General features: G+C 41.2%; 1 protein-coding gene across 1 annotated transcript in view; it reads right to left on the bottom strand.

Moving 5' to 3' along the window:
• Nucleotides 1–713: 713 nt before the first annotated feature.
• niban2a (niban apoptosis regulator 2a) overlaps nucleotides 714–13,241 on the bottom strand; it is a 44,791-nt gene continuing 32,263 nt past the window's right edge. Inside the window, exons 7-14 of the mRNA XM_072662377.1 lie at nucleotides 11,389–11,493; nucleotides 10,127–10,289; nucleotides 7,404–7,591; nucleotides 7,111–7,266; nucleotides 5,857–5,970; nucleotides 5,580–5,687; nucleotides 5,342–5,453; nucleotides 714–4,187 (exon numbers count right to left, since the gene is read on the bottom strand). Of these exons, the coding sequence (XP_072518478.1) occupies nucleotides 3,328–4,187; nucleotides 5,342–5,453; nucleotides 5,580–5,687; nucleotides 5,857–5,970; nucleotides 7,111–7,266; nucleotides 7,404–7,591; nucleotides 10,127–10,289; nucleotides 11,389–11,493 (1,806 nt within the window). The 3' untranslated portion in view covers nucleotides 714–3,327. The remainder of the gene's footprint in view (nucleotides 4,188–5,341; nucleotides 5,454–5,579; nucleotides 5,688–5,856; nucleotides 5,971–7,110; nucleotides 7,267–7,403; nucleotides 7,592–10,126; nucleotides 10,290–11,388; nucleotides 11,494–13,241) is intronic.

Below are 13,241 nucleotides of genomic sequence, written 5' to 3'. Positions count from 1 at the left end.
TTAACATTACAGTTGCATATATTGGTGGGTTTTTTATATATGCATAATGTAATCAGCTGTTTGGGTAATCTTGACTATGTGTAATTACATGTTTTCAATTAAAACATTGAATAAAATGTATTTATTTAATTCAATTATTCTTAAATGTGGGCGAGACAAAAAACAAAGCAGCTCATCAGAATGGGTCACATAGTCAGCCAAGCCATCTGGGCTGGTCAGTTATCAGTTAGTTGTTGTAACAAGGTCTTTTGGGAGATGCCCACTCCATTAGATGCTTTATCAAAGACACCATTGACAGCATTCGACATTACTTACATCCGTTCTGTACAAACGCAGCACTAGACATTACTACTACATTACAGCTGCTGTTTTCTCCTGGTTAGGAATGCAGTACATGTACTTGCAGCTGGTCTAACTACATTATACAGACAACAGTGCTGGGACACCTACTCAATCATGACTTCTTCAGAATGAAAAATAATTAAAGAGGAGTTTATTCTCTACTGTCCTGGAAAAGCTTAGTGAGGTCAGAATGTTGGATGATCACGTCTTCTTATCCCAAACTCATCCTAAAAGTACTGAATGAAGCACCAGCCATCATTTCAGAGAACACCGCTCCACTGTTCCACAGCTCAATGCTGGGGGGCTTTATACCCCTCTGACACTGTGCTCAACAAAAGACATGAACAGTTCAACTGAGTATGTGTGTTCAGTTAGATTGTATTTATTTATAGTTGTAATGTTGATAATGAACTGACCACATTTTATTAGTATTCAATGCAGATATTAAGGCCCTTACTTTTTCAAACGCATCACCCACCTCAAGGAGTAAAGGCCATGTGTCTCATCTTAACTTCTCCAAGCACATCATTTTATTTTCCTAGATAAAATGAAGTGTAATAACACATTCACCAAACTGAACAGTCACACTTCTCAGCTGTAGAACAGTAGTAATGAAAAGGACAGAAACTTTAAAATCTGTGTTTATTCATCTCATGGCTGCCTTACTAAACACAAGGGAGTAGAAAGAAGGTTTATAGTGGAATAAATAACTAACAGGAAAAGGATTCACTCCAACATCGAACTAGAAGGACCTGTTTGCTGGAAGACACAAGAGCAGAGCACATAAAGCTAGCTTACCTACGTAATCCATCTGCTTGTAGCCAAAAAAAAATTTTTTAATTCTAAACTTTCCAACAACTGGACTGGAAAAAATCACTGGACCAACAATTAAACAAAAAGGGCATTTTTCTAGCTGTACACGTTTGTTCAAACATCTGCAGTTAGGGTCTGAGCTGGTGTCTGAGCGCAGTCATCCTGCAGATCCAGTAAAGGAAAGCCAAACCACTCCAGCTTCAGCCTGGCTGAACACACAAGGATGCAGAAGTATGTTGAGTGGGACGAGTTAAGTCACAGTGAATCAGCACCAGTTGTTTGTAAAGGTGGTGTAGTCACATCTAACCTCAGTGTTAAAACTATACATCAGCAGGTTAGAGAGGTGTCACGTAACTCTCAAACATACTATCAGATAACAAGCCCTTGAGTGCTGCATGGAGGTCAAACATGACAGCATTCTGCACGAGTTGGAAAACAGCTATTTTCACTAAGAACTGAATCAGTGATCATGTGGAGAGGAGCACAAAGTGTTACAAATAATAAATAAACCATTTCAGACCAGAAACATTTGCTAGGTCCTCATTTCCCTCATATTTAAATATTCAGATAGCAATCACTGTTGGAACATGGCCATATTCCATTGTCAGAATAAAGTAAACTGAGCTGAAACAGAATATAAGTATTATAAATATTGCTCATAGTAAGAGTGGGGCGAAATGGCAAAAATATTACATCCCAATACTAAGACATTTCTATGATACGTATGTATTACAGTATGTTGACACACAAAAATGCAGCAGTAGGGTCAGATTTTTAAAACTGCTGTCAGAAAGCTCAAAGCTTACTGCACTGCATCCATTTACCCAGGACTAATTATGCTACATTACACATGGAGTTCAACTGGTCAGTGTTCTTCTCAGTACTGATGATATACAGGTATTTACAGTATACAGAAATGAGTATTGTCACTGTCCTGCAAAAACATTGTATCTCCACAAGGTAAACTTTACAGAAGGAGGAAAAAACCTTATTAACAGTCAATGGAAGTCGACGTAAAAAGAGATTATTCCAGGTCATTTTGGAGCTTTTCTATTCATCATGACATCTGACACAACGTATAAAGAACAGACTAGGTGAAAATTGCAAAAATGGAGATGCCAGGTTTTTGCATGACAGTGACAAAACACTTGATGGGCAAAAGTATTGGGACACCTGCTCATTTATCATTTCTGATAAGAAAAGGAAAGGGATAAAAGTTGATCTTGCTTTTGTTGCCACTGTCTCTACTGTCCAGGGACGGCTTTCTACTAGGGTAGGATGCTGAATGATCACCACCTTAACTCATTCCTAACTCCCAAACGCATCGTAAAAGTACTGGATGGAGCACTGGCATTCTAGAGAACACTGCTCCACAGTTCAATGCTGGGGGCCTTATACCCCTCTTGCCCATACCTGGTATTAGGCATGGTGCCAATAGGCTTATGTTTATCTGCTGCAGAGTCCTATTCTTTTAACAATACTTTTCTACAAGAAGCTGAATGGATTCTTTAGAATGGGTGTCCACAAACATTTGGACATATAGTGTATTTATGTTTATAATGATAACACAATTTATCTTGATATGATGAAATGGTCATATTTTCTACCTCTATCTCAGAGATCCTGACATATGGGTTTTCTTTTTCTTTTTTTTTATTTAAAGAACTATTTCTTTGGTGTTCTCTGTGCTTCCACCACTACCATATGCACTTTGGTTTACCCAAAAACAATTTCCTATTAAAGCTTCCTTTAATTAGGACTAAATTATATCCACATAAGAAGAAAAACTGAAATTTTATAGACAGCAAATAGTGCTTGGTTTTGTGAAGCAGTCTTAAGTAATAATAATAATAATAATAATAACAAAAATAACAGAAAATAAGCCAATTATCAGTGTTTAAAAAAATAACAACTTATAAATGCAGTTCCTGCTAAACAAACAAAGGGAAAAAAACAGACTACTAGAATAAGAAAACAGAGGCTTTACATACTATATAAAATAAACCACAAAACCATGCTCACTTGGCTGGCTGCAATTGCCCTTAAAAAAATAATATTATTGCTGAGAGACAATTAAAGCCAAAAGCAAACCAAAACATCTCAGCATCAAAACTTCCGTTCAGAAATAAAAGCAAGAGCTATCCTGTTTTTTTTTTTCCTCTTTGTCCTGATTCAAATCTCGGACACAACATCCGAATCATCCTCTGTAGTTTCTTCTTTTGTTGCTCCTGTATCAGATTCCTCATTAGACTCTTCACCTTCTTGCTCCAGTGTTACCATCACCTGCTCTGGATCCACTGCTGTTTCTCCTGCCTCCTCTGTGACAGGCTGAGACTCCTCTTCCTCTCCATGCTCATTGGTTGGAGACTGAAATCCACTGTCGTCGTGGTGCCTTGGGCTGGAGTAAGCACAGGCCGGGACCAGCTCTCCATCAGAGTCTACAGCGCATTCCACCATTCGCTCGCCATTGTCCTCCTGGACCGCAATCTCCAGCTCCTGGATGGCGCTTTCCACTGCAGTGTCCCTTGGCAGCACCTCGGTCACTGTGGTGATCGCTTTTATCTCCTGCCCCTCCTCCAAAGGCACAATTCCATTGGTCAACACTGGCTCATCACCCTCTTCTGAGAACGGAACAACCATCTCCAGCACAGGGTTGATGAGATGACGGATCTCGTCAACACTGTCTGGAGAGCCTGGAGGGCTGTGGGGCTGTTCGTGGACATACTCCACAGTCTTGAGTGGCTGCTCGTGGACATCCTCACTCACCTCATTCTCCTCAGGTATCTCTTCCACCCCAGGAACCTCCAGACATGACCCATACGGTAAAGGTGCCATGCCCTCCAACTGGATCATGGAGACCACCTGCCTGCGCTTTCGGTTTCCTCCTCTGGTCTGCTCCTCTCCTCCTCCGTACTGCTGGGCCCAGTCAATTGGGCTTTCCTCAAGGAGATGCAGGTTAGGATCACTGTTGTTCAGCACCATGCTGTCCCTGTAGAGGTTGTGCTTCCTCTGGACAGCTGCCTCCTTCACCGCTGCAAACAAGAGGCACAAGCTTTGCATGAGGGTCAAGGGCAGAATACATATAGTACTATGCATGAGTCTGAAGCTGTTAAAGAACATGTAAGTGTCTATTTCATAAAAAAAAAACATCCAAATAAACACAAATAAACATAAATGCAGTTGTGATTTTAAGACAGTCAATGTGTTAGCTTATTTCTAAACCTCTCCTTGAGGCATCCAGTGCTTAGTTCAGCTAATCAATACTTCATTAAGTTAAATCAGGTGTTGGTGGAAATGGCCAGAGTGGACCAAGGAGAAGTGGAACGAAAACTTCTAGGCTTGTGTAACAGTTATACTGTCTATCGCGGTATTTAAAAATGATGACTGTCTCTCAAAATGAAGGCAATATTTCAATAATTACAACTTGTTTGACGTGTAAAATTTCTGTTCTTATTTTTTTGGTGTACACTGCTCAGTTTATACTTAGCACTCCAGCACACTAACGCCCTTGGAGCAGCCAGGAAAGTTCTAAACTCATTTTACATTTCTACTTGTGGCCTTTTCATGTTAAAGAGGGTCCGTCAAACGTAACCTAACCATCCAATCTCAAAATACCTATTTTATAAAATAGTTTACCTATTTTCTCCCCAATTAAGATCGGCAGTTACCCAACCCATATATTCTCCCCCCATTACATGCAATGCTCCACTGGGGGGTGAAGACCAACACACACACGCCTCCTCCAACACGTGCGCAGCCACAGCCTGGCAGCATTGTACTGGAGGGATCATCTACTCACCCTGGAGAGAGGCAAGGCCAATTGTGTGCCAATGGCTTGCAGCATGACTGGATACTCTGGTCACAATGATAGTGCCTTGACCACTCAGGGCCCAAGGGAAAATTGCTTTTTATTAAAAGTGCTAGGTCAGGAAATTGACCACATGCAGACATTCTAGCCAAACATGGCAATTTGGCTAATTCTCTAGTAAATTTCATCTGTATTTATTCTAAAGCTTTTCCCAGATCAGTAGTTTTAACTGGCCTAATACCTGTGCACAGCACTGTAGTAACTGCTTAGCTTTAGCTCCCATCTGCACAAAACCTCCAATTATCAACATGTTGAAACCTGCTCTATGTTAGGAATGAGGAAATGTGCTGCAATGAGATGGAACATGCACACTCTTACCCATCATGATGTCCTTGGTCACAGACTGCAGTACTACCTCCTCAAAAACGTTCTCCACCAAAATGAAGCGTGATAAGTCCTCAAAGATGAGCTCTTTGAACTTCGGCAGTTCCTGAGATGCAGACAGACAGAAAGAGAGAGAGAGCAAGAACATTATAGATGTTAAAGAAAGTTCTAGAAAGGTGGAAACCCATAAACGCAAAGGCAAAAGTAGAAGGAGAGTGGTCCTCATACTCACAGGACCATAGACTGGGTAGAGCTGTTTCAGCATGTATGGGATGATGATCTGCAGGAGGGCTTCTCTAAAGAACTTCTTACGCACTGTGCTGCTGTCATAGTCATATTTCTGCAGGTGGGGGAATAACAGGACAAACTTTATTTTCTTTGAGCTCACACGTTCTTAGACAGCAGAGTGTTCTGTTCAGCTTTCTCCTGCAATGAAAAGCCCTTTGAATGGTTCTCAGTTTTGTCATTTGCACTTGTTGAAACACAGAAGGCTTAGATTACTGACTCACCTTCAGTACACGGTCCTGACCGCGCTGGATGACTTTATAGAGCTGCTCTCCAGACTGTCCTTCCAGACTCTGGTGCAGCAGCTGTTCAAACGTGTACACGGCATTGTCCATTTGCTAGTCAGAAAAAAAGTAGTTTATAGTCATTATACATCTATAGAAATAAATGTGTCAGCTTCATTAAATATTTAAGAATATAAAAGTATTAAATGTGTGCATAGGTTACTCTTATTGAATAAAAAGCCACAGTGCTGTGGTTATCTGTACAGTACTCTGTAGTAGAAATGCAGTCGCAGTTTGCGGTGTGCGAGTGTATTCACAGGGCGGAGTAGACAAATATATAATATTTATATATAAGGACAAACAGATATTAAAGTGCAGTGCTGTACGTAAACAATGGTACATAAACAGTAGAACCAGTCATTTGGGTATCCTGTGTTATGGTGGCGGGGAAGCCATTGGTGTCTTATTGGCCTCCCTCACTAGTCTCCTTCTCATATGGTCACTCAGTATGTGAGGCCAACCTGTTATATGCAGATTTACACATGGGCCATATTCCTTCCATCTCTTAATGACGGATTTTACTGAACTCCAGCGAATAATCAGTGACCTGGATTTTTTTGTATCCATCTTCTGACTGCTTGACCTTTTCTCAAAGTTGTGGGGAGTGCTCTTTTGTCTTCGAGGTGTATTTGGAGCCAAGAATAGTAATCAGTGACTGGACCTTCCAACTACTTAAGACACATTAATCTATCCCATTCATCACATTTATTTATTTTACATATTACATAAACCTATTATGTATCATAATGTATAATACATAATAGAAATATATATTATAATAAATAGTTGTTTACTATCTAGATTATATGGTTTATTGGTTGGGGAATACTGTGATTAAATGAGATATATATAAACTGTGTTATTAACTACTAAGGGCCAAGGCCCTGAATCTAACTCCATTTCATATTTCCCCTATGCTATACTGGGTTTTGCCACATGATGGCGATGTCTTCTCTTTCACAACAAGGCCTATAAACGCCTGGGTCCCACTACTATTATCCTCTGTAAAATTACCCATTCCTCTTACCGCTTCTGTGTGGCACTATTGAGTCAAACACCCCATGTGTGCTCTTTGGCCAGTAACACAGCATATTAAATGTGTGAAAGACATTAAATATTTATAGTAAAAACAGTCAGTGTGAAATGAAATGATCAAAACAAACAATTTATGCAGACAGAATGAGTTGCACTGACCTCTCTCATGAGGATCTGACCTCTTTGAATAAACACAGAGGGACTGGACACTTCAAATCTCTGCTGCAGGCCTTCCAGACTCAGCTGCTCCATTTTCTCATAGCAGCTCTGCATCTTCACAGGGTGGAAGGCAAGCATGGAGGTCTTCTCCATGTGCTGAAGACAGAAGGAAAGGCAGATATATCACATTTGTTTAGTGTTGCTTAAGGATGGTGTAGAAGATTTGGGTCCAAAGATAATTATTATGGCATCTTAGCATCTTAGAGCAGTTCAGATTCTTCTGGTCTCCTCACCTTCCCCAAGGCCTCCTTGCCGCCATCATTGAGAGTGTTCTTGCTGACCTCTACCATCTCACGGAAGAGGACTTCTCTGACCTCAGAGAAACCACGGCTCACCGGCTCCATCAGAGCTTCCAGGATGGAGGTGATGTAGGGCTGCACGTTGCTCCTGAGGAGCTGCTCTGCCCGAGAATGCACCAGAGCTGCACACGCGCACGCACACACACACACACACACACACACACACACACACACACACACACACACACACACACACACACACACACACACACACACACACAAACCAAGAACCACTAAACCACAGACACTGAACCATTAGACCTCAGTGGTTTCACATTAACATCCATATGTTAGATATGTAAAGCACAGAGAGGAAGAAAGAGCAGCAGATAGAGAGCTATGAGTCAATACATGAATATACAGTTTCTAAGTTTCAAAATACTTCCAGTTTAGCTACACTGGAAGGGGAAGTGGTACAGGATTATCTCTGACATATTCTTCATATCCTTAACTGTATCCAAGCAACAGCCCTGAACATGTGGCTATGTAAACAGTCTAACTGTATGATAAAATACAATGGTAATATAGTAGATATACAAGTGAAGGGGATGGATGCACCAGTAACCAAACCTATTGGTAACCCTAATAACCTCATAAAAAGAAAACAAGCAATGCACTACATCACAGCAATAACTGCAGTAATTACTCTGGGTTCCTTCAGGGCTGTGCACACACACGCAGTATGTAGTACAATTGTGTGTGTAGGTTTCAGTGACTATGGTAAATGAAATTTGCTACCAGTGCTGTCTGTGGAATGCAGTCCTTCCAGCACGGCTCTAAGAGAAACAAGTGCACAGCCCTCGCCAAGCCTATTTTCAGCTAGAATGGTGAGGGAGTATTTCCAGGATGCAGTTAAGACTAATCTGTAATGTGAGAGAAGGGAGGAAAGGAAGATGGATAGGAGAGGTTCAGAGAGAGAGAGAGGGAGAGAAAGAGAAAGAGAGAGACAGCGAGAGAGAATGAAAACAGTACCTGCAAGTAGCTGTAGGTGCTGAATGAAATATGGGCATTTTAATACCAATATAAAATGTCTCCTGGGGGGGACGCATTTGAAATATGACCACTATAAAAGAGTATGCCAGACACTGTGTAAAAATGCAGGCTATAGCATTTACTAGCAAACAAAAGAACTGAGGTTCAACCCAATTTTTTTTTTTTATTAGGGGCTTTTCTGATTTTTCCCTATCCAAGCTCCGCCCATAAAATTCAACATGTTGCCATCACTGTTGTGAGGTTGGACAAGCTTTACAGAACACTGCCAGAAACACCATATTTAAGCTTGTTTTATGTCAAGATCATTCCAGGTTCTTTTCCAGGTCATTCTTGAGCATTTCTATTGGTCCATTTATCAAATGTAATCAAACCAAATGTATTTGTATGGTGCTTTTTACAACTGTGGTCGTCACAAAGCAGCTTTACACAATCAGTAACTAGTAAAAGGCAAATAATCAATAACATAAGAAGACATGGAAAACCTTAGACAGTGAGCAGCCAAAGGTGACAGGCAATAGAAAAACTCCCTCAGATCTGGAGGAAGAAACCTTGGGAGGATCCAAGACTTATAAGCGGGACCTGTCCTCCTCTGCTCAGAACTATTCATAAATTATTGATAGAAGTAACCAAACTACCTATACTGTTGTACTGCTCAGGTGTGCAATATATTCTAAATCATAATATAATAATCATGGTGTAGTATAACCTCATATAGTCATAGCAGTGATGAGAGTAATGAGAGTAATGATAGTTAGTAGTGGTAATATTAATAGTGGCAGATAGATGACATTGAAACAACTGCCAGATTCACATTATGTCAAAAGTGGAGATGCAGTCATGTGAAACAATTGGGTCTTTTTTTAAACCTATTTAAACATATGGACAATACTGAGGGAATATTGGGACTGCAGTTTGTAACTTTGGAAAGCGAGCTGGATTATGCTGTTGTTGCAAACGTTACGCTGCACAACCTGAATAATATTTGGGTCCGGTAATATTACTGTACCGCATCAGTCCACATGCTTCTTTCTCTTTTAGTGATGGTTCTGTATCTCTTAAGCTCATGCAGAAAAATGTGTCCTCCAATGATGGCTCAAACTACGAATTACACTTTATGACTCTAGGGGGAGCCCAGGAGCAAGAAATGCCATGCATGAATAGCGGCTCTTTTTAAATCCCTTCCCAAGCCTCAGATTGCTCTTTGGATCTGGTCACGGTGACACCACTCACTTCAACCCAAGAGCAAACCAAACTAAATGTCTGATGTTTAAATAAGACTCCTCCAGAAACCTCTCTAACCCTGTTCTAATCATCTGGAGATGATGTGCTTCACCTGATTTTATTTTTAGGTAATAATAAATGTGGGAGTGTCCTCACAAGACATTTTTTTTTAGTTGTTTAGTTCAAATGAAGATCAATGGTCCATGTTTAAAAATACAAATAAAGTACATTATCAGTTTAAAAGGTAATTTTTTATTTGGTATTTATTAAGGTATTTTATTGTTTGTGTCCTGAACAGGATTTTTGTTCTCATTTTCTAAAGCGTATTCCACTTTATAACACTAGCTACAGAAGAACATTTGTGGGCGGAGCCAAAGTAGCCCAACTGTCCCATTATTGGTCCTAAAATTACTAGTCACCATGTTGTACATATCTCTACTTACTACGGATTCTTCCAGAGATGTGCTCTTTAGAGGTGATGATTTGGTCCATGTCTGTGCGGAGCGTAGCGTCCAGTCGGGGGCGCTCTGCCTCACAAGTCTGCACCATTCTGTCAAACTGCAGTCGTGTCTGGGCCAGCACCTGCCTGTACACAGCATCTGAAATCTACCAGGATACACAGACACACAGACACACAATGAGGTTACATTGCTCATCAGCAAGTCAGCGGTGTTTCAGGGCAGTGTATTATCATACCATACATTATTATTTCATGCATTCCATGCATGGTTCACATAATATTGACAAACCTGCTAGACAAGGTCATTTCTTTGTTAGTCTTGAGATTAAATTAAAGGAGAAAGTGATGCTTGGTCATAGGCATTAAACAGATTCACAAACTATCACATCCACATCACTGCATAAGCAGTAGCACTGGCCTGAATCCCTGAGGTTTGCAATCAACAGTCATTGCAATCATTGTGTTACACAACAATTTACACAATGCCACATTTTTAAGTGTTTTAAATCAGGTTCAAATGACAAATGTTTGTGGACACTCCTTCTAATAAATGCATTTAGCTGCTTTAAGTTGCACCCATTGCTGACACATATGTGCAAATACACACACAGCACGTTTAGTCCATTGCTATCATTGCTATCAAGTATCATTAATTTAATAGAACTCTCTGAAGCAGATAAACATAAACCTATTGGCACCATGCCTAATGCCAGGCGTGGGCTAGAGGGGTGTAAAGCCCCTCTGCATTGAGCTGTGGAGCAGTGGAACTGCAATAAAGCCTTCCCTGGACAGTACAGACAGCTACTCCAACAAAAGCAGGATAAACTCACTTGATTTTGGAAGAAACAATGAATGAGCAGGTGTCCCAATACTTTTGTTCATATAGTGCATGCACAGTGGTCATCTTATCTGCCTCAGGACTTGATCACCACTTTTGAAACGAGGTATTCTGGATATAAATCACCATTATCATCACTTGATGTTTGATACTGTACAGCTGATGAGGTGCCCTTAAACAAGAACCCAACCCCAACTAGTGTGAGCGAGGGCTGTCTGCCACAGGTGGGTGCAGAGGTTGAAACCAATTGTACTGCTGTAAAGTGTTTGTAGTTCTAATTTGACATTATTATATAGTGTAATTAATTACTGTTTTAATGATATCCCAACCCTCTGAACCGCAGTGTAAAATGAGGTACAACACCACAGGTTGGAGCACTGAGTGTCCAGTCCGGTCTCAGTACTGACCAGCATCCAGTTCCTCTGTCTCTGCTGCAGCTTGCCCTTTAACCGGGGTCCGATCAGCGTCCTGAGCTCCTGATGCAGCGTCTCCATCACAAGGTTTGCCAGAATCTACACACACAGAGAAACAGACATTTAAGAGCACAGCACAGATACCAGTATATGTTAGTGGCATATTAGTGGCATAGTAGTGAGTTGTGTCTCATGCTGGTATACTTTAGATGTCCAGTAGGACAGATACACTTGTGCCAGTGCAACACACACCAAACTGACGTTTGAGAAAGGTCCACCAGCCAAATACTACCTGGTCAGCGGTGGACCTATGGCCATTCCCTTCCATTCACAGACAAATTGTCCGTGAGCAGACGGCTACAGTTTGAAACCCTAAACCTACAAAGTGTACCTATGTAGGAGGTGTATCTGATACAGCTTCCCGACTGCAGGAGAGCTTTTGGTTTTGCATGGCTATCTCTAAGAACTGTAGCATTACAACTAGGCGCCCAGGCGCTTATCACAAAGTGGAGGACTGTTAAGCTCTAAAACACAAATGCTGTTTGATTGTCCTACAGAAGTGATCCACAACAGAGGCATTAATTCCAGTGCGCTGCCTTAATCACATACTTTGAAGGCTTACCAAAAACAAAGCTAACGGAGTCCAGCTTTGAAGTGTGGCGACCACATCAGGGAGTGCGTGCATGTGGCAATGGGCTCTGTGTTTTCGTAGGCGTTTAAAGAAACACTGCTGAAACAACTGTCTGGCAAATAATAAACCTATGCATCACAAACACTAATTATCCGTAGATATTAGGACAACACACCACTCTAAGCTTGCATAATCCTTTAGAATAAAATAGCAGCCTTTGGTGATACCACAGGGATCATACTGGGACCATTTGATGGGACAACCAGGCTATTTGATGACAGGGTTGTGGCTTCGATACCTGGGCTCGACAAGCTACCACTATTGGGCCCTTGAACAAGGCTCTTAACCCTCCCTGCTCCCTGGGAGTCGCAGCAATGGCTGCCCACTGCCCTGGGCATATGTGCTCACGGTCATTGTGTGTGTTTCACTGGTGTGTATGTGTGTTCACGGCACAAATGGGCTGAAGGCGGGGCCAAATTCCTAGTGTCGGACACAGATGAACACGGTTGTCTTGTCTTGATTGCAACTGAACTCAGTTAAGCTGAGGGTAAATGATTGTCTATTGAATGCAAACCCAAACCTAACACTGATATTAACCGTACCCTTTTAGGGCATTAAATTGACATTTAGTTGAATATTATTCCAATTAAAACATGGATTGATTTATGTTCAAACAAAAAAAAAAACTAGCAACATCCCAATCCAAACCAAGGCACTTGCAACTGATCAACTGTTCACTAGCAAAAACATTTTAAACACCAACATATTCAGGTTTCCATTATATGGTCCCCACAAAGAGCTACATACACGGCCACACCCACACACCTCCTTGCTAATGAGCATTTTTTAGACTGGATTTGCCATTTATGAGGTGACTTACCTGCACTGCTCTACAACAGGGCAGTGTATCCTGTCCCTAACACACGCCTTGCCTAATCTGTAAGAGCTTTAATGGCCTTGTTGGACGCCAGTAGAGTAGAGGTGGGTTCACTAGGACCAGAGATGGGACAAAGCCCTGCAGACTCGCACACAGTCTCAGTCGAAGTAAACATCATATCAACAAGATATCAAACAGCCATTTTACCTACACCTAAATATCAAGACTACAATCAAAAAATTAACATTCTGATCACATACAGGACTGTCACTACTGATCAGCCATAACATTAAATCCATGCGTAACATTGTGTAGGCCCCCCTTGAGCTGCCAATATAG

This window comes from Salminus brasiliensis, chromosome 18 (genome assembly GCF_030463535.1).
Source record: "Salminus brasiliensis chromosome 18, fSalBra1.hap2, whole genome shotgun sequence".
Taxonomy (NCBI): Eukaryota; Metazoa; Chordata; class Actinopteri; order Characiformes; family Bryconidae; genus Salminus; species Salminus brasiliensis.
Note: the sequence above shows the minus strand (reverse complement) of the source record. Positions and strands in the feature narration are given on the sequence as shown.